The sequence below is a fragment of the Echinops telfairi genome, unplaced genomic scaffold, assembly GCF_000313985.2.
Source record: "Echinops telfairi isolate 266 unplaced genomic scaffold, ASM31398v2 ScPeMD7_7467;HRSCAF=8505_1, whole genome shotgun sequence".
Classification (NCBI taxonomy): domain Eukaryota; kingdom Metazoa; phylum Chordata; class Mammalia; order Afrosoricida; family Tenrecidae; genus Echinops; species Echinops telfairi.
This window is the reverse complement of record NW_022111368.1, coordinates 24,031,998-24,057,840: the sequence shown is the minus strand read 5'-3', so window position 1 is coordinate 24,057,840 and position 25,843 is coordinate 24,031,998. Positions and strand designations below refer to the sequence as shown.

Genomic DNA, 25,843 nt, shown 5'->3' with positions numbered 1-25,843 from the left:
ACTTGTTGCTGGCACTTGGCACCAGGTGTTTAATAAATGTATACTGTGGGAAAAAAAAAAAAGACCTCTTCCTCTCTTCCGGCCCAATCCAAATGTGGGCCAAGGTAACTAGACGATTCAATCGATTCTGGTTTTGATTTCCTCCGGAGTCAGACCGGAAGCTAGCCGTGGTCACGTGAAGAGGCTAAGCTGTACACGTTCTCAGCTGGGGCGCGCAGACCCGCCGCGGGGACTGCGTTCCACAAGCCCCGCACCTGAGGCCCGCCGCGGCCCGGCGCACGCCCTGCACGTCACAGCCCCGCCCGGCCCCGCCCAATGCCCCGGCCCCGACTCCCGGCGACCCGGAAGTTGTAAGCGCGAACGCGGCTTTCCTTCTCCCACAATTCCTCGCGCTCTTCCTTTCCAGCCTGGTCCCGGCGCTGTGAGTATGGGCGGCTGTCCTGGGCTCCGGGCATCTAGCTTCATCCTCGTCAGTGACCGTCCTAATCCGGACGGCACGAGCTCTCCTAAGAGACCCAGGGCTCCGCGAGCTGGGGAGAGGAATTGGCGCTGCATTTTAGGGCCCTGGGGCTCTGGGAGGGAGGGTGACTAGGGGTGCCGGTGCCGCGGGGGCTTCTGGGGCGGGAGCAACCGAGGGGCGCGGGTGCTGGCCCCGCGGAGTGGCCTGGTCCTTTGCGCGGACGGGTCCGCGGCTGGAACCGCGCACGGTAGCACCGCGAGGACAGCGGCGTGAGCCCAGGCCCGGAAGGGGAACTCGGCTGGGCGTGCGCCGCTCTGAGCCTTCGTGTCTGGTTTTAGATGGCTCCCGCGAAGAAGGGCGGTGAGAAGAAGAAGGGCCGTTCGGCCATCAACGAGGTCGTGACCAGAGAGTACACCATCAACATTCACAAGCGCATCCATGGCGTGTGAGTACCCCAGGTGCCGCTTGCCATTTGGGAGGAGCCACTCGGGCGGCCCCCGGTTGTTAGTCCAGAGTCAGCTTAGTTGCTCAAGGGCTACACGGTCTAGATTTGGCTCCTGATTCAGAAGCACCATTGAAAGGATGAAAAGTACTTCTCTGAGATGAATTAATGGTCGGACACGTGAAAAGCTTATGGACCACTGTTGATACTCTGAACGTTGTTTCTGTGCAGTGCTTTGTGCTGGCTTAGACCTGCGTGGGTCACCTTGTGAAGAGCTGCATTCAGTTTGGGGAGGGAGGAGTGCTTGGTGGCTTAGTGGGTTATGTGTTGGATTGCTAACTGCAAGGTCAGGTTCGAATCCTCAGCGCTCCATTGGAGAAACGATGCTTTCTGCTCTAGTAAAGATTTACTGGCTTGGAAACCCATGGAGGCAGTTCTGCCCTGCCCTGTAGGGTCGCTACCAGTCGTCAGAATCGACTCGATGGCAGTTAGTTTCGTTTGTGTTTTGGGTGCGTGTCAAACAACTAACATTGTTGTACCAGGTACCATCTCGGGCTCTCTGCAGGCGAAGTGTGAATCAAAGACCCTGTCTTAGTAGAACAAGGCCTACAAGTATTTGGATATCAGTTTGGGAAAGGCTCCAAGAGAGTTTGACCCCAGGGTTGGGGGACTGGGTAATTGCTTTAAAGGCTACACAAATAATGAGGGTGAGCTGTGCAGGCAGCCAACAAAACAGAAGCGCCATCGTGTGGTCTTTCTTCCTCTTCAACTACCTGCTTTCTGCCTGTGTGCTTTGTTGGTTCATCTCACATGCCCTAATAGCCAGTCCTAACCTCATGCCTTCATTGTGAACCCCGAATTCGACACTTAGATATCACCTCTTAGTTGATGGCTCTATTGAGGTATTTGTTAAGCATCTCACACTGTACATGGTTAAGTCACAGACCCTTGGTGCCTTACCTCTCCCCCAGGACGGTTCTAGTTTCTGATAGTTTAGCACAGTGGTTCTCAACCTGTGGGTCTTGACGGGTTGAGTGACCCTTTTCACAGGGGTCACCCGATTCATAGCAGTAGCAAAATTACAGTTAGGGAGTAGCAACAAAAGTAATGTTATGGTGTGGGGGGGGGGGGGGGGGGGGGGGGGGCGGTCACCACCACATGAGGAACTGCATGAAAGGGTCACGGCGTTAGGAAGGTGGAGAACCACTGGCTTAGCAGATCTGCTTGCCTTGCCTTCAACTACATGTTGGGAGGCATGGGTCCTGGTTCCCATTTTTCTTTGGGTGGTCACAGTAGCAGCTTTTACCTCCTGCTGTTCACCGCCTCCCCCTGCCCCCAGACACTCGTGGTCTGTTCATAAAGCCTCATCAGGTTAGAAACTGAGTTATTGCTGGAGTCGCCCTGCTCTATTTTGTCAGTCATATTGAGCGTGCTTCTGTTTTAGGGGAGCTTGTTTGTTTTTGTTATGGCTGTCTGAATGTTTTACTCACAAATAACTGATTTACTCATCCTCTTTGCGTCTTGACACCATTGTCACTTTGCAGAACTTTCCTTGATCATATGTGCGGAATGGGATTTTTTCAGATATGTTAATTGCAGTTCTTTGTAGATGGCCGAGTATTGGGTGGAGTGAGCTTGGTTAAATGGATTCTAGGGTGGTGGAGAGCGAGCCAGGGGGCCTTAGTAAGAGAGAAGGTAATAGTCCTTAACTCAGAGAGCAACTACAAGCACACCATATGCAAAGTGGCGGGGACTGGACCATGTGATTTAGCCCTTGTCCCCATTGTACTTCTTGGGAGATAATCAGCTGTCACATTTGAGCCTCTGCTTTTTAAGCTTCCACCTTTTGGGGGGATTCTGCCACTGGCTATTTGACAAGGGGACTTACAGGCTTACTGTTCACAGAAGCGTTTGTTTCCAGCAAAGCAGTCATTTTCTCATGCTGTCAGTTTCAGAACCCCAAACGACACTAAAATGCACCGGAACCAGTAAACTGCCTTTGGAAATATGCACGATCTTGATTTATGTCTTGTTTAAATCTTAGGGGCTTCAAGAAGCGTGCCCCTCGGGCGCTCAAGGAGATCCGGAAGTTTGCCATGAAGGAGATGGGGACACCTGACGTACGAATCGACACCAGGCTCAACAAGGCTGTGTGGGCCAAAGGGATCAGGTGGGGAAGTTCTCTGTGTTGGGTATGTGGAGGGCCTATGCAATTTCTCGGAGTACAGAGTGAAAAACATGACTGACTGGAGGGTGGAGTAGCCATCTTTAAAGTGACATTTGAACCTGAAGGGCCAGCATTGTGTGTTTTGAGAGCGCTGGCATGGAAGCTGGATTGTAGGGTGAGCGGCTTGAATTCTTTGTCGAATCTTGGACAAAGAGCCAGCGTATCTTCTCGGCAAAATGGGTGGGTTTGCCCTGCAGGGGGGGGTGTCATATGTGGTCATCACTACTATGAGTTGCCACTGGTGCTCAGGGTTGTCATTAGGATGTCAGGACAGCTCCCTATCAGTTATCTGGCCTCCAGATGGTGACCATGCTATTGTGATGAAAGCCTTTCTTACAGTGTAGTGAGCAGGAGGGTGGTTGGTTCTGCAGTGGGATGACTTGGAGAGTGGGAAGGGACCTGAGGTTCAATGTGATATAACAGGTTGCTTATCTGGTAAAGATACCTATAGTTAGGCCACCATCAGATACAGGAGGTGTTGTATGAACTGGAAGTCCTGCGTTTAGTGGGCAGTGGCTAGTGTGTCTTCAGATGAGCCAGAAGAGGTGGTCAGCTGACAAGTCAGGTGAAACAGGATCAGAGGTTGTGTGGGTTAAGCTCGACTGTCATCGAGTCGATTGAGTCCTGGTGACCCCATAGGACAGTAAAGCTGCCTCTGGATTTCAGAGACCAGTCTACAGGCTGTAGTCTCAAACTGCTGGCCTTGCCGATCGCAGCCCCTTGCATCCAAGATAGTTGGGTTTAAAATGCTATTCCTCTGAGTGTACATTTAGCTCAGAAAGATTTCTCATAACAAGATTGTTTTGGTGGAAAAGGCTTTTGGTTTAAGTGATGGCTACCTGCTTATGCAGTGAACTTTCCAGGAAGCTAATAAACATTCAGAGTAAGTTCCAAGCTTATTTGGCTTCTGGCTCCCTTTTCATTGGCTGTTTGAAACTTGTGCTGTATAGCCTATAGCCCATGGTCCAGATGGTGTGTCTGCTTTGCAGCCACCTGGCATCATTCACGCACTTTGGGGAACAGTGGTCCGGAAGCTGGTTGGTCATATTACAGACCATTAGGGGCACGGTGGGCGTGTGACTGGTTGGTGGCTGTTTCTTGAAAGGAGACAGTGATGTTAGTGATGCATTTCTATTTCACTCAGGAATGTTCCATATCGTATCCGTGTGCGGTTGTCCAGGAAACGTAATGAGGATGAAGATTCCCCGAACAAGCTCTACACATTGGTTACCTACGTGCCTGTCACCACTTTCAAAAGTAAGTGTACTCGTGCCTACAGAGCTGTTTCATTGGGCTGATCTTTAATTCCATAATGGTGTGGGTAAACACTCAAGGATCCGTGAACCTGCGGTCTGTTAAACACAAGAGATGCCAAAGTAGTGATTGTATTTGGGCTGGAAGAACATAGAAGATGGAGAAGTGGTGCCTGCCCCCAAGCCTTCACGGGATGTTTTTGAAGTCAGAATTGTGAAATGAGGTATGAATGTAGGCACTGACTGGGTTTTTCTTTTGCAGACCTACAGACAGTCAACGTGGATGAAAACTAGTGGCTGGTTATCTAATAAAGGTTTCAAACTGCCTCCATGCGATTCAAGTTTTCCTTAAGAAAAAAAAATGCAGTGGGATAGGCTTGTGTATAGGTGTTCTATAAGTTTGTGTGGAAACTCATTTTCCTGAGTACGGATATTCCCTAAGCCCTGGTGGGCAGCGAACACTCAACCACCCTGTGAGCTGCCTCCCTCCAGAGGAGGCCAGGGAACCCTGGAGGCGTTTGTGTCCCAGGCTTGCTCGTGGTGAGCTGTAGCCGACTCTGGTGCCCAGCAGTACGCATCCGCTCACCATCGCTTCTGCCCCAAGAGCTTTCGTATTTGGGAAGTGCTTAAGCAGTACTTTAAGGCTGTTAAGTGCAAGCTGGTTTGAGAAACATTGTTCAGGACATTGAGAAATTGGAGGTACAAAAACCATCTGTAGCATCTTGAATCTATAGCATGTCCAAAGGCGCTTATAAAGATCATTCAAAAAGTGCCAGTAGGATTTTAGCTCAGGACATGCATGTTTATTCCAAACAAAGCATGTTACTGTACCCTCCATCCGTGGTTAACTACACGAGTTCTGTTACATGCATATCTTGTCAGCAGCCCTGGTGGCAGAGGGACGGGAGTTGGGATGCTAACTGCAAAGTCTGTCCAGAACCACCATCTGCTCTAGACAGGCTTTGGGAACTCGGCTTTCAGAACCAGCTCCTGGTGGCAGTGAGTGAATCCTGTTACCCAAAGAAAACATGCACAGACATCAGTCTGCTGGCTCGGCAGGATACGACTGCTCCTCTGGGTGTTGAGCCTCACTGAAGGGCATGGGAGTCCGGTGTCCCATGAAATGGAAACCCTTTCAGAATGTAGACCTAGGTGGGAGGAAATTAACCAATAGCTTTACGTTTCAGTATCGAGTCAAGGTTGACTGAGGCGCTGTGATGAGGGTAACGAGAAACCATGTGTGCTTAGCCCTGAGGGCAGTCAGTGGTCTGATTATCTGGGAGATCCTGTGGAGGTACTTTTAGTGGTACTTCGTAGATCCACGGCTCCGGAGGTAAGTTCCTAATGGATGGGAGCTGATGTGCTTTCAAATTCCACCCCGAGAGCTGGGTGTCGCTCTTTGTGAAGAGAGCCTGGGTGGGGTGTCTGTCCAGCTCATGGGCACACTTCAGCTGAGCCTGGGGAGGATAAGAACAGACCTTAAGCTCTGAAAGAAGGGGACCCAGTCAATAGAAAAAGTTCTTTTTACAAAATTTGAAGCCAACATGGAAAGCTTGATTTGTACACAACATTTTTGGAAGGACATACAAAGTGAAAAGAACCAAATATATTAAAATGGTTTCAATTACCAGCATTGAAACAACTTAGTGCAAAAGAAAAAAAGCCAAATACAATTGCACAGGTAGTGGCTCTTAGACCTTGAGAACAAACCTCACCCATCATTCCAAGTGTAGAAAGAGCCCGGAGCTTGTCTCAAGTCTGACAAACCAGACCCGGCTTCAGGCAACATCACAAACAAACCTGACAGTGGCCTTGCCAAGCCCCAGCGGTGAGTGCATGGCTGTGTGAGAGAGACCCTGTAGCATGGACAAGGCCCAGAGGATGTTCTTGAATAAATAGAGATGTGGAGGCTGTATATTTCTGGCCGCAGTTCCACCTGCTGGATTGCTTTATCCAGATACCTGGTTTCACTCCAAGGGAACTAGTCTAGAGTCTGGATTTTAGGGCTCACAGCCTGAGGAATGGCCTTGGCCTGGCTTTGGTATGGTGGCTCCAGTGTACTCCACCGCTACAGGTTGCTCAGTTTGAGTTCAGGCTGAGATTGGCGGCCCATTTCCCCAGTTTTGAGACTATACTGATTGATCTTCGCATTTTCAAGTTTGGATTTCATTTCTAGTGGCTTCTCAAAGAAGTTGACTAAAGACTGTTCCGTCAGAAGTGATGCTAAAATATGTTCAAGAGAGACAGTCCAATCCCCTTCTCTTCCTGCCTCAGGGAACACGTGGGAGTCCTGGGGAGCAGTCCCCTTGTCAGCAGGGGCAAAGACAGAGTCCTGGTCAGGAGAAGGCGCTGAAACCTGCAGGTCCTCCCCGCCTTCCTGGGAGCAGCTCCCAGAGCTGCTGCTGCGCTGCCCCACTTCCCCTATCTGGAGCAGGAGTGTGGTCACCGTGGCGATGGCTTGATAGAGCTCGTTTTCTTCTGGATCTTCGTGGAACATGCTGTACAGGGTTTTGCAGAACTGGATAAATTCTCTCTGGAATGAAAAGGAAAAGTTCATAATATGACAGCACAACCAAGGTGACCGTGGAACATGATCTCTAAAGAGCTACCCTAAGGAGTCCCTGCCCTTCCACTCTGCAACCAAGTCGGCTTCGCCTCGAGGACAGTGAGTCTGAGTGAGCACACCCTTCCACTGTGGAAACAGGTAACTTCAGGAGGGGTCATATTAGGTTCTGGAGAAAAGTGGAATGAAACAAACTCACAAGAGGGAAAAACAAGACCAAGTTTACTTGTTAGGCTGTGACCCTCATCACTAGAACTGCTCTGGCCTCTGGCTCAATTTTCACCCCGGCTGCCCCTGTCAGGTCCCTTAGGGAAGCACAGCACTTGTGATGTGTCCAGACCGCAGAGCAGTCTACGGTCTGAGGTAAAGTTCAGAAGGAAAGGAATGGAAACAAAGGAGGGAGCTGAGGGAGCAGTGCTGTGGATGTTGCCGTCATTCAGACAAAGCAAAAGTGTAAAAATTGTTGAATGAGAAACTGATCTGTTTCGTAAAGCTTTACCCAATTCACTATTTTAAAAAGTTTGGAGAATATGGTGTTTTGGAAAGGTGATCGAAAAGTGTCTTCACCTTCGCAGGAAGAAGCCTTAGTGGCAGTGTAATAGTTTGCACCTTGGGCTGTTTGAACCTACCAGCTGCTTTGAGAATGTTGAGGGTTTCTACTATGTACAGCGTACAGTCTGGGAAACCATGGGGGCAGTTCGGCTCTGGCCTGCAGGGTTGCTATAAGTCAGCACTGATATGATGGGTAGTGAGTTTGGTTTGTGGGGAGGGTTGGTTTCCACCTTCGCAGAAGATGTGCCAGACCCTTGAACCCAGCAAGTCAACCTTTAGAAATGCATCCAAATGGAAGTCAGTGGGAAGTAACAGGCACTCTGATTAAATACAGTGACACTATCCGGTGGGAATACTGTACCACAGCTCAGCAACTCCAGGTTTTAAGATGATGGAGATGGAAACTGATGCTCTGTTTTTTTGGTTTATAACACCGTCCCCACCCCTGCCTCGACTATAATGCGACGAGAGGATCAGAGCGGAGCTGGCTACACAGACTCTAGGACTAGAGCAAAAGTCGAGAACAAACAACATGATACTGAAGGACTTGGGGGAGACAGCCTTGGTTATTTTGAAGTAAATAAAAGGTAAATATTAAACAATGATCTACTCTTGTTTAAAGCATTACCAGTTAAAAAAAAAAAAAGATGCCGGTACACCAAGAAGTCCGCGATGATGCCTGAGTGCTGAGACCTGGAGTTCATATCAAAGAGATTGAAATCCAAACCCAACTCCCCAAGACTGGGACAGCATTTCTCAAAGGGGCATGGAAATAGAGATCCCACAAGTGGAAAAGAAGAAAAACAAGACACTGTGAGAAGCAGCACATGCTAAACCCCTCTTGAGGCTCAGTACTAGAAACCATAGCCCTAAAATAAAGGAATGTTAGCAACTTCACACTGATATTGTCCAGGCACTGGAAGGGCCTTGTACAAAAAGCCCACCACCGATCACCAGCACACAGAAGGTGCTCTGGTGGCATCATGGGCTACGCACGGAGCCGTTTCCAACACTGGTTGTACCACGGGGGAAAGATGAGAAAGATTCCGTCTCAGAAACCCAAAGGGGCAATTCTCTGTCCTCAGGGTTGCTATGAGTCCATCAGCTAGGTGGCAGTTTGTATTAGTACCACAGAACCCTTAACTAGAAATGCTCAGAAATTCAACGAAGCATATCAGGATTATATATCATGTAGTCAGTGGTAGGTATGTGCAGTAATCTTTTCTAGGGAAGAATGCTGTGTCCACAGCATTGGCTCCCAATATGCTTCTGTGATGCTTGGGCATATGAGGGGGCCTCAAAAAGTGTGTGGGAAAACTCCATTATCTTTTCATTCTACTTTCCCATGAGCTTTTTGAAACTCCCTTCTAAATCTTCACTACCACCTAGCAAACTAACTTTGATTAAAAATATTCAACATTAAGTGTGCTATAAGTTTTGAGTATCTGGTAGTGTAGTGGTTAGGTAGTGAGCTGCAGTCCTAAAGTTCAGCAGTTTGAAACTATCAGCCGCTCTCCAGGAGAAAGAAGGGGCACTCTAGTCCCATAAACAGTCTTGGGAGTCACAAGGCAGTTCTACCCTGTCCTGTAAGGTAACTAAGGGTCGGCACTGACTTGATGGCCGTGAGAGAGATAGCTATACCACAGTGTTCAGCTCCCAGAAGTCACAAGACTTGGGGATCCAGGGACTTGGCCTCACCCCAACACAGATCACTTGGCAAAGAGATTCATTCTTTGTGCAGATTGACCCCATACCTGGCTCATTTTGGGTAGCTCTTTCTCAGTTTTATCTTTTTCTTTGGCTAAATCCTTAATCATCTGCTTTAGCTGCTTCTGGTAGTCAGTTGCATCACCTGGAGGCAAAGGCAAAAGAGGGCATGTCACTTAATCTTCATAAGCCAAAGGGAGCAAAGAATAGGTAGCAGGCCACAGTCAAGGGTGCGGGCTTCCACTAAGTTCGTGGGGTTCGTGTTCCTCAGGGTTGCTATGAGTCCATCAGCTAGGTGGCAGTTTGTATTAGTACCACAGAACCCTTAACTAGAAATGCTCAGAAATTCAACGAAGCATATCATCAGGATTATATATCATGTAGTCAGGAACACCATTCAGCAGGAAGATCAGGAACTCGATGGGAAGTTGCAGGGGCGTTCACCTGGCCACATGTGAACTTGAGGTTTCTGGCTTCTGAAAGCCCTGTGCTCCGCTTTAACTCCCAGGAGGGAAGAAGGTTGGATAAGACCAGCACGGGGAGCGGAGGCTGAAGTCAACCGCAGCACTACATCCAACGGGAGAGGGGCAATGAAAGGTATACATGCCGTTTGATTTCCCAAAAACCAGGGGTCTAGATGTCGACAACAGAGGGCTCTTCAGTGGTGACTGGCTGTCTTGGTCATTTTCAGTGAGGGCTTTAGAAACAAAAGGAAAAAAATTAAATCAAGCAAGATTTTTTTTTTCTTGTCAAAATAGTAATTTCACTTTTTGAGGTAAAGCAGAACAGACGTCAAAACCTTGGATCTATGCTGTGGAGTTTGCTTGGTCCACAAACCCAAATGCAAACACTGGGCTAAGATGCGCACACAGAGCTGAGTGCGCCTGTCCTGCCAACGAACAATGCAGAAATTGATGAAAAACACTGATGGTGCTGACCTAGAATACATCAACACGCCGTGTGTGTAAACTTGTTCACCAGTGTTCACAGCAGCATTACACACACACTCTAGATATACCAAATCTCTGGCTATGTTATAGGTTATGATTTTAAACCTTTCCATAACACTTTTTCTAAAATGATCATGTACTGCTATACTGACATAATTTCTAAGAAAAAATAACATTGAAAATAGCTTCACTGAATCCCTGCGAGGGCATTTTAGGAGTTTTTGTGAAACCCGTTACGGCTACAGTTATCTTGCTGCCATGTGGGGCTATAAAATGGTACAGCCATGAACAGTTTGGCAGTGCCTTCCTAAAGAAGTTAAACACGTGGTACGGGGTGGTGGTGGTGGTGGAAGAGGTGCTGATACCAAGGGCTCAATAGCAATTACGATAAATGTCTAGAAAAGAATGATGGCAACATATGTACAAATATGCTTGATACAATTAATGTACAGATTGTCATAAGAGTTGTAAGAGCCCCCAATACCAGGAGGATAAGGGAAAGGTAGGGGGAGAAAGGGGGAATCGATCACAAGGATCAACATATAAAACTCCCTCCCAGGGGGACGAACAACAGAAAAGTGGGTAAAGGGTGACAAGATAATGTAAGATATGAAAATAAAAATCTAAATTATCAAGAGGGGAGGGGGGGAATGAGCTAATATTAAGGGCTCAAGTAGAAAGGAAATGCTTTGAAAATGATGGCCATATATGTACAAATGTGCTTGACACAATGGAAGAATGTATTGGTTGTGATAAGAGATGTAAGAGCCCCCAATAAAAATATTTAATTTTAAAAAAAGTCAAGCTCTTAATTACTATGTGAGCCAGCAATTCCACTCCTAGGTGTATACCCAAGAATACACCTGTATCTACACAAAAGTGTAGGTACATATTCATAGCAGTATGACCCATGATAGACAAAAGGGGAGATAATACAAATGTTCTTAAACAAAATGTGGACATCATATAATGGCTTATTATTCACTCATCAAAAGAAAGTTCCAACACATGCTAAGTGGATGAACAACAGCCTGCTAAGGAAAGAAGCCAGGCGCCCACCGTATCCACTCACTGCCAGCGAGGGCACTGACTGACAGTGACCCTACAGAACACAGCAGAAACTGCCCAGGTGGGTTTCTAAATCTGCAAGGTCTTTTGTTTTTTTAACTTTTGTTCTTAATGTGATATTTACAAAGCAGATATCACATTTACAATTGATACACATTTTGTTTCATCACATCCACTTCAATCCCTTCAAATCCTTGTATATGTTGAAAACTTTTCAGAAAGATCTCTTGGATGCAAAATAAGACGGGTCCAGCTGGCTCGAAATTAACTGTCAAAATAATACTCTAAAATCATATATCTTGTAAGCCTTGGGTTTTTTTGTTTGAGGCTGTACAATAGCACCAAATTATTTCTTTGCAAACATGTACAAATGGGAACAACAGGTTATGTATCCTATGGTTCCTAAGCATCACACCACTGATAGTTTCCACAGTTGACGTTGGTTTCTTCAAGGCCAGAAACCGTTCTGTGCCTGGGAGGAGTCTCTGGAAACCCAACTCGCCCTCCTTACAATCTCTTTCTTCAGAAGTCGTCAAATGTTCTTTGCCGCTCCATGTTGCTGCTTCATGTGAAAGATTTCACTGTAGTTGTACGACGGTACGTTCACTCTCCTAATTCTTAATAACCAGGGATGCCCAAGTTGACTCCATCTCTCTCAGTTGAGACCCAGCTGTGAGTTGCATGTTCTTTCACTGCCCGTCCACATCTTGACTATGTTTCCGTAACCTGTGGATCTCTTTCTGGGCCATCTTCAGTTACATGCACTAGCGTTTCATGATGCTTTCAGACATTGTACCCGTGCTGTGACATTCGTCCCAGATTCTCAGTTTGAACTGCTTGATGCTCTCACTGGGCCACACTCTCTTGTCACGCAGTAATGCCATCTTTCTGATCTGATGAAGGAGCTGGAAGCTTGTATCATTTCATAACTGACTAATTCCAGTGGTTGTCGAGCAGCCAATCTTTCAGATTCTTATTATGTCAGTTTCAAACAGAATAATGTGGGCTGTCAGGTAGTTTGTGGGGTGGCATCAATGAGCTTCCGCACACCAGGAGCTTCATAGCTTTAGCAAAATAGGGAAGCGCACCTACCGCAGCTTCTGCCACCACTAACCCTGCGCCCGCCATTACAGCCACTTAGTTTAGAAACTGCACATTCCTTTCCAGGAGCGGAAAGCCTCATCTTTCTCCTGAGCAGCAGCTAATGGATTTGAACTGCTGACCTTGGGATTTGCAGCCCAACTGATAACCCACTCACTACCCAACCAAAGCTCCTTCTAGACCAGTGCTTCTCAACCTTCCTAATGCCGCGACCCTTTAATACAGTTCCTCATGTTGTGGTGACCCTTCCCCACCAACCATAACATTATTTTCGTTGCTACTTCATCACTGTCATTTTGCGACTGTTATGAATCGGGTGACACCTGTGAAAGAGTCGTTCTACCCCCAAAGGGGTCACGACCCACAGGTTGAGAACTGCTGTTTTAGATAGTGTATGATAGGTCATGTCCAGATCAGGAAAATCTGACAGACAAAAGGAAATTAGTGCTTTCCTGGAGCTGAGGGGAGTTAGACAGGTGAGGTTCAGATGACAGCGAAAGTAAACGGTTTCTTTGTGGGATAAAGATAATGTTCTGAAATTGTGATGGTTATACAGTTCTATGACTACCCTAAAAACAACTGAATTGTATGGTTTAAATGGATGAACTGCATGTATGGTATGTGGATTATAGCCTGATACAACAATTACAAGAAAAATAATTATAAACTAGAACAGATGAACAATTCCCATATTTGCAAAGAATGTACTGAATAAATCAGAAGCAAAATTTAGTTGTGGGTCAACAAACACCCACAAGATGGCACCAAAGCTTTGCTGATCTGCCCTCTTAGCCCCTTGGGAGCCGGATTTCTGGGTGAAGGTTTTGATTTTTTTGTTTAGTGTTCCAAAACGAAGGGCTTAATCCACACTTCCATAACTTTGTCCAAAACAAGTTCTAAGCAGTGGTACAAACAAGGAGACTTCAACAAGCTCATGGAAAAGTAGATTTAAAAGAGAATGATTTCTTTCCCCCACCAGAAAAACCAAACAAACCAGGCTTACTTGGCAAACAGAGGCTCGTGGAAACCCCAAGAATGTGGTCCTTAGTCACCATTCAGGTGTGAAAATGAACTACTTATACTCATGGCTCAATTTTCAGTGAAACAATACACAGGTCTCTACGGGAATGAAGACACTGGTGAAGTTCGCATACCTTAGCATAATCAACCAGTAGAGATCAAAAGGACAAAGTTCAGAAGGGTCAGAAAGGCAAGAGATCTGGAAACAGGAAGCAGGGTGAGTTACACTGCGAGGAAAGCGATCACCGGTATGAAACAACCCGCGGAGGGCAGACTGCTCTGGATACACTCTGGCCTTCAGGTGCAGCGGGGACACCACCACCAAAGCATTCCCCTTCCACCAGGTTTCTTCCTTGCGAAAGTAGCGTAAGTGCACCATGGTCACTGGGAACAGCAATCACGTTATAGTGGCATGGGCCGAGCTGCATTCTGATTCACTGGGAATGCTGACACGTCCAAGTCAGTGCTGGGAAAATCAACTAAGGTATCTAATGGACCTCTCTCACACCAACTCTAAGGAAACTGCTGGAGGCAGGGCTCATAAATCCAATGTATCCGTGGCATCGGGCCCTTGAGACAATAGCAGGGATTGTCAGTGCCCAGCTTTACTTCTGCCAGACAAGGCTCAGTGCCGCCTGCTAATTCCCCAGGGGCTTTTCTCAGTGGTTTCTTCTTCTATACTTTGGTGTCTTTTCAGAATGCTCAGCTGCATTTTCAACCCAGGATCCCAATCCAAAGGCAGAAAAGGATCTGTCATCTGGCTGAAGCACAAGACGTGCCTGGTCTCGTGCTGACGTAGTTTGTGGCAGCGTGGTTGAATGGCAGTGCGTTTTCTATGGCCTTTGCAAGTGCCCTCCATGCGTCATCCCTTCTCGGGACCACGAGACTTCTCCACACTGGTCATTTGTGCTCTCTGAGGGACGTTCCCAACCGTGGCTGGAGCCATCACCCCGCTGGTGTTTCGTCCCTTCGTCATGGACACCGTTTGGGCCAGTGCAGGCACCGTTCGGATTCTTGGGTTTTCAACAGTATTTTGATGCACTTACGCATTCTTGAAAGGAGATGACAGAGAAATCTAATCTAGACTTGTTTCTTAGAAAAGCCCTCAGAAACAGGCTGACCAGAGAGTGAAGCGCCAGGGTAACTAGAACATCTTCCCTTTTCCTAGACCAGCACTTCTCAACCTTCCTCATGTTGCAACCCTTTCATACAGTCCCTCCCTCATGTTGTGGGGACCCCCCAACCATCACATAATTTTTATTGCTACTTCATCACTGTTATTTTGCTACTGTGGTGAATTGAGCGACCCTTGTGAAAGGGTTGTTTAACCCCCAAAGGGGTCGCAACCCACAGGCTGAGAACCACTGCCCTAAACAGACATGGGACACTCCACTCCCGTGCTCTGCAGCTTCAGTCCTACTGATGCTAAACACACACACACACACACACACACACACACGGCCCCTCCATCCAGACAGGCTGTGAGATTGATGGCTGCACACACGAGGAGTGCCAGCCACCTTGTCTGTGAGGACTTCTGACAGGCAGACCATGCAGGGCAAAGATCTAGGATGTTTCAAATTGGCAGGCTGGGGGTGGGGTGGGGGCGTAACCACTTTGTACCCTACCGGTTAGGAAAGTGGGTACACACTAACTAAATGAGCCTCCAGAGTACATTATCCTGCCAGGTGCTCCTTCAAGATACGATACCTAAATGCTGTTTAGCCATCAATTGTGTTCTAGGGATGGCTGCTGCTAGATAGGGAGTCCCTGGGGGCAGCACTTGACAACTAAGCAAGAACTCGGCAGTTGGCACCCACCCAGCGGGACCTTGGAAGAAAGTTCTGGTGGTGGACTGGCTCCCAAAGAGTCACAGCCTTGAAGACCCTACGAATTGGTTTCACTCTGCACACACAAGGCCGCCGGGAGTGGAAATCTAATCCAGGCAACTGCTCTGTTTCCTTTTTGGATACCACTTAGAGATCATGGAGATGATACAAAGAACCATTAGGCACTTCTTCTACATAAACCGGAAAATATTTGTGAACAAAAGAGGCCAAGTTAACTAGAAAACAAAACTCAGTAGCCTAACACGGCCATAGAAAGCAAGGAACTTCACTGACGCCGAACAACTTAGATAAAGCACTACGGAGCCTCAGGAAGGCCCGGGAGGCGCTGTGAGAGGCCACAGAGCACTCTGGAAGACAGTGACACAGAGCAGCACATGCCAGCTCAGGAATGACTGAATTCCAGCATGGTCACAATTAAGACCACATTCACTTTCAATGTTTAAATCCATTGCAGTCGTTGTAAGCGCCACTGTGGCACCCGGCTTCTCCTCATTGCCTGCCAGCCTGCCAAGTCTCCCTCATTGGGAGGTTCTGTCACACACCAGAGCCATAGCACGGGGGTCCAGAGACCTGCTGGCATTCCTGATCCATCTCTGTAGGTTTCAAAGCTCTTAAGAAGCCCCTAGTGCATCTCCTCTGACCATGGACCAGGGATGTGAATAGCCTTCCTAACATGCAGAATGCACTGGAAAGTGGATTGTATTGTTGCAGATGCAGTTAAGCTAAAATTTAGCAGCCTATCATTTTATCTCTTATGATCCATTTAAGCTTGTCCTCATTTTTAATATTTTTGCTTTCTTTGTTAGAAGTTATTTTTATCTGTTTTACTTTGTTATTCTTGTTTGTTTGATTTGTAATGTTTTTCTGTATATAAAATCCATGATAAGTAAATCTATAGAGACAGTACTGAGATTAATGGTTCCGTGGGGTTATGGCAGGGGAGGTTGGGGGGAATGGGGAGCTCATAACGATGAGTACAAGAATGAAGAAAATGTTCTAAAACGGATTGTGATGATTGTACAGCTCTTCTTGACGTGACTGAACGACTGACTTGCGAGATGTGTGAACTAGGTGCCGTTAACACTGGCAGGGAAGAGCCAGCCACCAAGCTCGAAGGCACACCTGAACTCTGGCCTGTGTGCACTCACTGCAGTCTGTTCTCGACGGCTACCTCACTGTGTCCTTTGTTCCTGGTGACCGTTGTTGGGTTGGCCCTCCACACCTGGCAACCCCACAAAACAGAACCGAAGGCTGTCCAGTCCTGTGCCAACCCCGAGACTGGCAGGTCAGAGGTCTTTGATACATGCAAACTTTACGAGCCCATTTTCAGAAGTAGATCGTCAGGCCTTCCTCCTAGTCTCTGTCTAGAAGCTCTGCTGAAACCTGTTCCGCATCATTGCAACCCACAGGCAAGGATGGCTTCTACCATGGAGTCACCGGGGCCCCTGCTCCTGGTCACCGCTGGTTAAATGTGAAGGAAGCATGCTCACAGCCACGGAATCGACTCTGACTCATGGTGACCCTACAGGACAAAGCAGAACCACCCCTGTGGGTCTCCCAGGCTGCAGCTCTGTACAGGAATAGGATGCCTCAGCTTTCTCCTGCAGAGGGGCTGGGTGTCAACTGCCGATGCCTAGTGTGTAAGTAACTCACTACGCTACTAGCGCTCCTGGAAAATCGGAGTGGTTCTTTGAAACAGTATCCTAACAGAACCATCTAGTTAAAGTAGCCAGTCAGCATCGGTGTCCACCTGGGACCTACTTCATTGGAGACACACATTCTCAGTCTTGTCACACATCTTGTCATGAGTCAGAAACTCATGTGTGGGGCCGTTACCAGTGTTTTCAGAGGCTGCCAGGTGATTCTGGTGCGCCCTGAAGATTGAGAACCACTGCCATCAAGCACGCAGGACTGCCAAGTCCAGGGTCCACAACCCCCAAACTGGTGCTTTTAAATCTTCACGGAGCTTCATAGGAGAAGGACTTTGGTTTACATGGGAAACCAGTCTTATCTTAGGGCAATGCAGACATCGGCTTTCTACTTGGGGTTTCTTACCTGGAGGAATATGAAGCCTATAGAGCAGTTTTATTTTTTCGTTCATTTCTCCATTGTACATGGTATCTGCAAAACATTTAAGATGAGAGGGAAACTAAGAAGATTCAAGTGGTCACAGTACACCTGTCAAAACCCCCTCCCCCCACCATGTCTGAAATTAGAAATTGTTGGCTTTCAGATTTTTAACCTATTCAAGATTTTATTGAGGTCAGAGCAGGGCAAACGAGGTGTTTCAGTCAGGTTGGGAGGGATCCTAGAGAACAGGGAGGTCCACAGATCAGGAAGACGAAATGAATAGCCAAACGGAGGCAGCCCGTCCCCCTTTATTGTAGGGAAGGGCAATCAACGGAAGGGGCCACAGGACAGAAGCCACAGACCTCCCTGGTCTCTAGACACGGACTACTGTGCAGCCCGGTAATGATTAAATCTTACATCAACTTGAACCTGAAAACTTGAAAGTAGGGATAGGGTCCGACTTGTCAATCAGATCACAGCCTGACTGTGCCTCCCTAGGGGTGTGGCCTTTTCGTGAGAGAGACACCGAGAACATCTCTCCCTTGCCCTTGCCCTTGCCCTGCGAACATCTCTCCCTTGCCCTTGCCCTGCCGGTTCGCTTGGATTCTGTGTCTGCTTCTAGGGAAGCCATGTGGGCTGCTAACCTCAGGGGCTATGTGCACCTTGACATGCTTACCAACCCTGGAGCCACACGACTCTGCACCCGCCGACCGATGATCTCCCTACATCCCGTGTTAGCTTTCTGTATCATTAGCCTGCAGAGGCTGAAGGAGGGTCCGGCTAGCATAGGACCCCTGGACTCATGCTGGACTGGGCAGGGAAGCCTTCATGATAGAAAATTACTTCTTGACACAACGTTCTTATACATATAGGAGCGTCACTGGTTTTGTTTCTCTAGACAACCCGGCCGAACACAGGTGCTGTCCGTTATCTATGGCCCACAGCGCTGTCAAGGACGACAACTAGAACAGTGTGCTGTGAGTATTACACAGCGCTCTGTGCAGTGCAGTTTCCTCCGCTACATCATCACTACACACGCAATACTGTAAATATAGGGGACTCAGATATTGTACAATGTCAAGAGAAATGAGTCTCACTTTTGTCTACTTTGATACTTTTCAGTGTTCCAGTGCCTTAACTCTTTGTTTAAAGCATGTTTTAAAGTTATGAACCTATTTTACTTTTCAAATGAAGGTAGCTTTACCACGCGTTTCCATGAGGAAATTCACGTTTTCAAGGCCAGTGCTTGGTGATGTTGAAGCTGCCGGGTAACCTTGTGGATTCTGTCTGGTCATATGCCTTTGGAAAGACCTCCGCTTTATGTCACAAGGTGAGGAACATGGCCCCTAAGGAGCCACACCAGCAGCCCTTGGGGGCCAAGGAGGTGGTCAAGGTACTCTGAGAGGCAGTCTCTGACCTGAGTCTTTCCCCATGCCCCTGGAGGAAGAAAGCATGAGATGCCCTCGAGCCACCTGCTGTGTGATCTTTCAGATCAGTTATACCTCAGGGGGCAGCGAAGGCATGGTCCTGGCGGAGGAGCAACTCAAGGAAGGCCATCAGTCAGTGAACGTGGGTGCAGAAACAGTGGAACTGGCATATGGGACTGTGTACATTCTCAACAACCAAAATGCAATCGAGAGGAGGGAAAACACGATCAGACCCATCAGGCCAGTCACAAAGGTGTCACACAAAGCTCTCTGCCGTCTGTCTGCTGACTCGTTCCACACCCCACAGCTGCGGAAGCCCCACAACGCCATACCTAGGCAGCCAACAAAGCCCTTGAACTCGATGAGATGGTCCATGTTGTCATCCAGGAGCCGGAAGGTCCTCTCTGCAAGGATCTTCGTGTGGGCCCCGCAGGTCCATGGCGAGACGAGCTTAAACAGGCTGGCAAACTGCTGGGGGTCTATGCGGTACTGCTCTGCGTAGGGCCTGCTGGGGTCGTGGCGCTGAAGCACGGGGCTGGGCTGCTCCCAGTAGCAGCTCATCAGGTGCTCTCTCTAGGAAACAAGAGGGGGAAAGGGGTCACTGAAGCCGGGACAGGAGGTGAATGCACAAGACTAACAAAGCCCTCCCCCTCCCCTTGCTTCTGCCTCTCAGCAGAATGACCCCACAGGATGACACCAACAAGGGGGCACGTGAAGATGGCTCACAGTGCCTCGGTGCCAGCCACACAGATGGGACACCTTCCGTTACCTCGTAGAAATGAGTCGGGGTCCCCACGTCAAGGTGACAATGTCCATGGCGGAAGAGACACTGTTTTATCTGATCACATCAATGTTGTGGTTGGGGGCCATCAAGTTGATCCGACTTAGAGTGGCAGGAGAGGACAGGAGAGACCCTCACGGAGCAGACCACCAGGTCTTCATTTGTGACCCAGTGGGAAGCTGGACCATCAGCCTTGGGTTAGGGGCCATGTGCTCAACCACTCCGCCACCAGGGGTCCTAAGTGTCAGGAGAACCCTATTTGGGAAGCAAACTACAGGCACTGAAGCAAACAGTTACCTGATTATGTACCCTGGGATTCTGATCGCCTGAACTGTACAAGAGAGACTGCTTTTATTCTGGCTTTTAGAGTTGCTGTGTGTCAAATAATATCTCATAAATATCCACTCCTAAAAACCCCAGACACATGATACATTTTCAAGTTGTGTGTGTGTGTGTGTGTGTGTGTGTGTGTGTGAGAGAGAGAGAGAGAGAGAGAGAGAGAGACACAGACAGACAAAGGGGCATAAATCAGGGAAGATATTGGTCCCATTATTAGCCAGAGTTACCTGCTCAAGGGGGACTACAAAGGCTAGGATTAGGCCCTTTCATTTCTTACTTTAAAAGTTCCCTTTCTGAAATAAACTTTTGTTTTGTGAAGAGCTTTTGTTTTTATTTTTTGAAATGTTAATAATCGACAAACTTACTTGGTTTCATGTCTTTCAGTTAAATTTTTTAAATAAAAGTATTTCTATTTTCAAAAGCTAGAAGAGAAAAGAAAAGGCTTACCCAAAAATAAAGCACGTAAAATCCTATTATAAGGGAAAGCCACTGCCCTCTGGGGCATCACAATGATGCCAGATGCTTCAAAGTGGTTTAACTGACCACTCACAGGGCTATGCTTACTATGCACAAAAGGCACTGCTGGTGCAAGGGAGGTGTGGCCAGGAGTCATTTCTGCCACTGAGCCTGTTTTCATGCTGTCCAAATCCGACTTGGAGAATAAAGTGAAAGAAACTACTCTTAATTTCCAAGAGGATGAACCACCACATATCAGATTTCATGTAATTTAAAAATGACATTAACAGTGAAAATGCATGTCAGGAAGCTCTAATCACAGTGCACGTCTAACAGGAGAGTATTTAAAGAAGGCAACGGAATGGTTTCTTGGTAGCATGAAGAATGTTCTTGTCTGTGCAGGCTCATCTTAAAGCCACATGGAAGGTTGCTAGGGCACAGTCTTCTTATTAAGAACCCATTACACCCAGTCTTTTTAAAACCTTGAATGGAAACTAGTCCCTGAGGTCACCTCTTAAATAACAGGCTCACAAAATTGAAAAATTTAAAGATCATCTGTATGAGATCAAATGGCCAACAACTACTTTAAAACAAACATGAGAATGTAAGGGGGGGCAGGGAAACTAGATGAAGAGAAATGGAGCAATCAGAAGGGAAATAACGAGCACTCGCTGCGAAGACCGTAAGCAGTGTCACTGAACCACATGTGTAGAAACAAACCTTCACCCCAAACATAATGAAGTATTATTTGAAAAGCAGAAAGAGGACCCACTGTACAACGTTCACTGCAACACTACTTGCGATTCTCCAAAGGTGGGATCAATGGATGGGTGGATTCACAAAAGATGGTCCAGAATATTACTCAGCTGTAAAGAGATATGACGTTCTGATACCTGCTCCAACATGAACCATAAAAGCGACATGTGGAATGGCATAAGTCAAGTCACCAAATGTCACATGCTGAGAATGGAATGTCTAGACCAAGCCCGGAGCCATGGCTGGGGGGCCAGGCACAGAGTGTCTGTGAGGGGGGCTGGCACAGTGGGTAACAGAGAGGAGGGTGGTGGTGCTGGCACAACAGGAAGGTAACCAGTGTTGCTGTGTTTGCATACAAAGCAGGTTGAAATGGCAAAAGTCTTATCAGACACATTTTGACCACAGTAAAACATTAAGAAACAACCTACACATCATTATAAAACATCAGAAGCATTTCTACTTGGCCCTTTGCCTTGTGAAAAGGGACTCCTGATTCAACAAACTCAATCAAAACTTCACCGCCAGCCAAGGTGATGCTGGCGCACAGCGACCCTGGAGGACAGGGTAGAACCGCCCCCGTGGGTTTCCGAGACTGTTTCTCGGAGCCACTAGTGCTTTCGAACTGCTGACCTTGTGGTTCGCAGCCAATGCGTAACCCAATATGCCACCAAACCCAGAAACCAATCTCACTGCCATCAAGAGTCAATGCTGACTGATAGCGACCCCAGGTAGGTTTCTGAAATGGTGACTGTGTACGGGAGGGAGCAGAAAGTCCGGCTTTCCTCCTAGACATGATACCTCGGCACACTTCAGCAGGTACTGAAATACACCAAGTCCTCCTGGGGCAGCTCAGGAGCCAGAGAACTGTCGGGGGAGGGGATCTTCTGCGAGCCTGTCCTGGGGACACAATGCTGGAGTGGAGCTGGATGGGACCCAGGTACCAGGTGGGTGTCATCAGGTCGGCACCTGGCTTGTACAAACCAAAATTGACCACCTGGTTATTTTGCTTGCGTTTCCGTTGGAGGTATACCTGAAAAAAATCTTGCCTTTATAGGGTTTTGGGGTTTTTGTGGAGTTTTCTTTTGTGTGTATGTGGTTATTTATTTACATTTAGACTTAGCAGGAGAGCACTAAATAAATGAAAGGCCTGTCAAGCTTCAAAACACATCGTCTCCCTGCTCTTACGACTCCTAGAACCGCCTTATTTTTCCTCCTTGAAGGCCCAAGAGAGTGGGAGGGTCGGACACCTCCTAACCTTTGACTGTAGGCTTGATCTTAATGCGACAGAGGAAGCCATAGAACTTGTAAACAGGTAACGGTAATGGGAAGCATGGGCCTGGGCAGCTCTTGCCCCACCCGCATCCTGCTTCCCCCAGATGAGGAAGGCCAGGAAATACTAAGCCAACAGCCGTGCGGAGGCTGCAGAGCAATGTGCCACCCCGCGTACACGGACTTGCCAAAGCACGAGACTCTGCTCTCGGGACCAGGAGTGCTGCCTGTTTTGACCCTGGTGATTTTGGCAAGGTGAACCCAGGGTGAGAGAGGCTCCAAGTTACCCAACTAGGCAGAGCACGACTTCTTCTTTTTCCATCCAGAACAGTTCATTTGTTTGTATTGTGGTCAACAGAGAGCACATGCCATTTCAGTGATCTTCACACAGACAGCTCAGTGACTTTAAGCATGTTCTCCATGCTGTCCCTCCATCACCTGGATGTTTCTCCAGTCAACACTGCTGCTCCTTCCTGCCAAGAGCCCTAGGAAGATATGTGCTGGGCCAACTGCAAGGTCAGCAGTTCAAAACCAGCCAATGCTGCTTAGGAGAAAGGTAAGGCTTTCATCCTGTCCAGATTTAGAATCTCAAAACCTATAATCACAGCGCTAACCCTATCCTATAGGGGGTTCACTATGAGCCAAGTCAACTTGATGGCAGTGAGTTTGTTTTAGGGACTTCCTGCTTCCCTGGCAGATATAGACACGAGATCCACGGGTCTGCTTCTCTACTCTGTTTGTATTTACTGTGCCAAGCAAGTCAAGTTCTGATCACCCTGCCTTGCAGGGTGACGTGGGAGCCCAACTAAATCCTTAGCCCTTAGGATTATGGCTCACCACCCTGACCCAAGTAACAAGTGATGAGGTTATTTTAAAACTGGGGAAGACTACATAAGCAACAGGGGAGAGCACCAAAAACAGTGGAAAGGAAAAACCGAGTAAACTGGCAGGCAAACTGTGGGATACGAAAAGGCTTTTCCCCTGGGGTTTCCCATAGTGTAAACCCAGTCTAGGACCTGCTGGCCAGGGCACTGTGAAGTCAGCTGCTTAGAAGTTATCGCCCTGAGGGTATCAGCCATCTAGAGCAGCGGTTCTCAACCTTCCTAATGCCAGTGACCCTTTCATACAGTTCCTCATGTTGTGGTGACCACCACCACCCCCAAACCATAAAATTATTTTCCTTGCTAACCTGTGAAAGGGTCATTCTACTCCCAAAGGGATCATGACCCACAAGTTGAGAACTGTTGAGCTAGAGCAATCAAGACACTATTGTCTGTCCCACCAGAGGTGGGGCCAACACCCTACTGATAAAGATAGTGATTGCTTCCCTGAAGGCGAGCCCAGAGACAAGGTCAAGCCTACTCAAGGAAGATCAGGGTTAGGCTGCCATCTAGAATCAGCCCAACTTGTCACGTGTACCCCTAGACCCTCCCCTTCCTACTGTGTGTACACCCCTAGAGCTCACCCCCTTCCTGTCATGCGTATGGCTATTGGACAGCCCCTTCCTGTTATGTATGTGGTTACCTGTAATCAGGGGGGCTTGCACACCCCCCTACATATATATATATATATATATAAACCTTGGTTAGAAATAGACTCTCTCTCTGTGGCTGCATGAGATCATGGCCATCCCAGAGGTGAGCATGTTACCATGAAATGTCTGATTTCTTTATCTTCTCTCCTATCTTCTATGAATTTACTATAGTCTTTATATACTATAACCATACAATTGCACCTACGGAGGCTCCCCCCCCCCTCGGTTGTTAAGAGGCTGGTTTACTCTGACAGCATACCAAGCCACACAAACAGAACCATGTGTACAGCCATGTATGGCGGGGAAGGATTATGAGTAGTGAAAAATATATTAGAGTGCTATACATTTTAATAGAGGTCACTCTTCCATCTGCAGAGGGCAATGCAGGAAGTATGGCCTCTTAGAGCGCAAGCTGAGCGCCCGTGGGTGCCACGCCTGCCAGGCCACCACCCAGCTTCCTCCCTCCCTGATGCTAGGCCGAGGCCCGGTTGCGGCTGGATGCTCATACCCAGAAAACTGCCGAGAGAGCGGCACGGGTCTGCAGCTTCTGGAGAGAAGCGGGTAGCCATGGGTAAGGCAGAGCTGGCCAGCGTGCGCAGCTTCCACCCCTACTGCCACCGGGCAAGCACAGGCTCAACCCTGCGGGCCTTTGTGTGCTCTGGGCCCGGTGCCTCCCTCACCTTCCCGGCCTCCCATACCTTGAATAAGTTGTACAGCTCTTCTAAGTCTTCAGGAAGAAGAGAGACTTCTGGGATGACAACGCGGAGCTTTGGGAAAGAACAAACAGTGAGCCAGCGGATTCTGGCCTGGCCCCGCAGAGGGATGAAGGGAGGCAGGCAGCTCGCCCTCCGGTGGCCCCACTCCGCCGTGGAGCGGGCGCCTTGTCCACCGGCAAAGCTTCCTGTCCTTTCTGACGCCAAGAGGGCTGGGCAGTGTCTTCCCCGGGTTTCCTCCTCCACCTTTCTAGTTCCCCAGTTTCCGGTCCAGTTCACTAGGTTCCCGCGGGAGGGGAAAGCTGGCGAAGATGCAGCTTGGCCAGGTGGCCCTCTGATTCCTGCACGGTCGGTACTGTCATCCCACTGCACAGACGGGGAAACTGAGGCTCAGTTCTCTCACACTCCGTCTGACTTCCGTAACCGAGCTTTTTGCCCACCCAGGCAGCTCTCTTAAGGTTTTTAACTCAAAGGGAGAAGAGCTGCCATTCTTGCGGCACGTGACCAGAAGGGAAAGACGCACCGCACTGACGCACGCACGCACGCCTCGCCCGGTGGACGCCCGCCGGTCTCCGCGCTCACCACGTTCTGCCTGGTGGTGTCCTCGTGGCCTTGGAGAACTCGGATCCTGTGCTTGCAACGCAGGTGCTCTATCTGCTCCACAGACTGGTCTCCGAATTTCTGCAGGGACACAGGGCTGGCCCCTCACTTACAGGCTTCCCTCTGGGTGAAAACAGAGGACCCAGACGCCCCCGGAAGGGTCCCTCGAAGCCCCTCTGCCACCAGTGCCCTGCAGGGTCGGAGGGGGGTGGGGGTGGGGAGCAAGTCACCTCGTAGGAGTCCCGGATCAAGTCAGCGATGTCGGTGACGGGGTAGGGCTCCTGGTCGTCGGAGAAGAAGGCGTGGTAGCTGCCAACCGAGGGCCCGGGGCTCTCCTCGTTCTTAATGTGGTCTAGAAACCTGAGCACAGCCAGTGCGTCAATGCCCGGTCCGGGTCAGCCTGGCCCGGGAACCGCACGGCCCCTCGGACCCTGAATGGGGCCTTTGCCCATTTCTAAGCCTGGCACACACGCCACACAAGGAAGACAAGCCAGCAATTAACACCCTCATTTGAGGGAAAGGGCGACTCGGCCATTCAGCCAGACTGGCCAGTCCAGTTGGTGGCTCTGCAGTGAGATAACGCCGAGATAACCTGTGCCTGCGCGAGAGACTTCCAGCTCCCGCCATTCTTAAAAAGATGCTGCTGTTCCGCAGGGCCAATTCAGAGCAAACCCACGCTCAATAGAGCACAACGCCGCCTTGCCC

At 48.6% G+C, this 25,843-nt stretch overlaps 2 protein-coding genes and 1 pseudogene across 2 annotated transcripts in view; 1 reads left to right on the top strand and 2 right to left on the bottom strand.

The window, feature by feature from the left end:
• Positions 1-362: 362 nt before the first annotated feature.
• Positions 363-4,709, top strand: RPL31 (ribosomal protein L31). The gene is made up of 5 exons (XM_013005130.2): positions 363-421; positions 799-905; positions 2,947-3,072; positions 4,274-4,386; positions 4,645-4,709. The coding sequence occupies exons 2-5, from the start codon at positions 799-801 to the stop codon at positions 4,674-4,676; spliced, it is 378 nt and encodes a 125-aa protein (XP_012860584.1). The 5' UTR covers positions 363-421; the 3' UTR covers positions 4,677-4,709.
• Positions 4,710-5,887: 1,178 nt separating this feature from the next.
• TBC1D8 (TBC1 domain family member 8) overlaps positions 5,888-25,843 on the bottom strand; it is a 106,304-nt gene continuing 86,348 nt past the window's right edge. Inside the window, exons 14-21 of the mRNA XM_004704337.2 lie at positions 25,369-25,498; positions 25,121-25,219; positions 24,524-24,592; positions 19,023-19,263; positions 17,249-17,314; positions 9,812-9,901; positions 9,252-9,349; positions 5,888-6,915 (exon numbers count right to left, since the gene is read on the bottom strand). Of these exons, the coding sequence (XP_004704394.2) occupies positions 6,451-6,915; positions 9,252-9,349; positions 9,812-9,901; positions 17,249-17,314; positions 19,023-19,263; positions 24,524-24,592; positions 25,121-25,219; positions 25,369-25,498 (1,258 nt within the window). The 3' untranslated portion in view covers positions 5,888-6,450. The remainder of the gene's footprint in view (positions 6,916-9,251; positions 9,350-9,811; positions 9,902-17,248; positions 17,315-19,022; positions 19,264-24,523; positions 24,593-25,120; positions 25,220-25,368; positions 25,499-25,843) is intronic.
• LOC115873225 lies at positions 10,906-12,572 on the bottom strand (annotated as a pseudogene).

Bases quoted from the DNA above. Each gene is read 5' to 3' on its own strand.
- RPL31 (XM_013005130.2), top strand. From the start codon at position 799: ATGGCTCCCGCGAAGAAGGGCGGTGAGAAGAAGAAGGGCCGTTCGGCC. The intron at 906-2,946 runs GTGAGTACCCCA...TTTAAATCTTAG, and splicing joins CACAAGCGCATCCATGGCGT to GGGCTTCAAGAAGCGTGCCC. The intron at 4,387-4,644 runs GTAAGTGTACTC...TTTCTTTTGCAG, and splicing joins GCCTGTCACCACTTTCAAAA to ACCTACAGACAGTCAACGTG.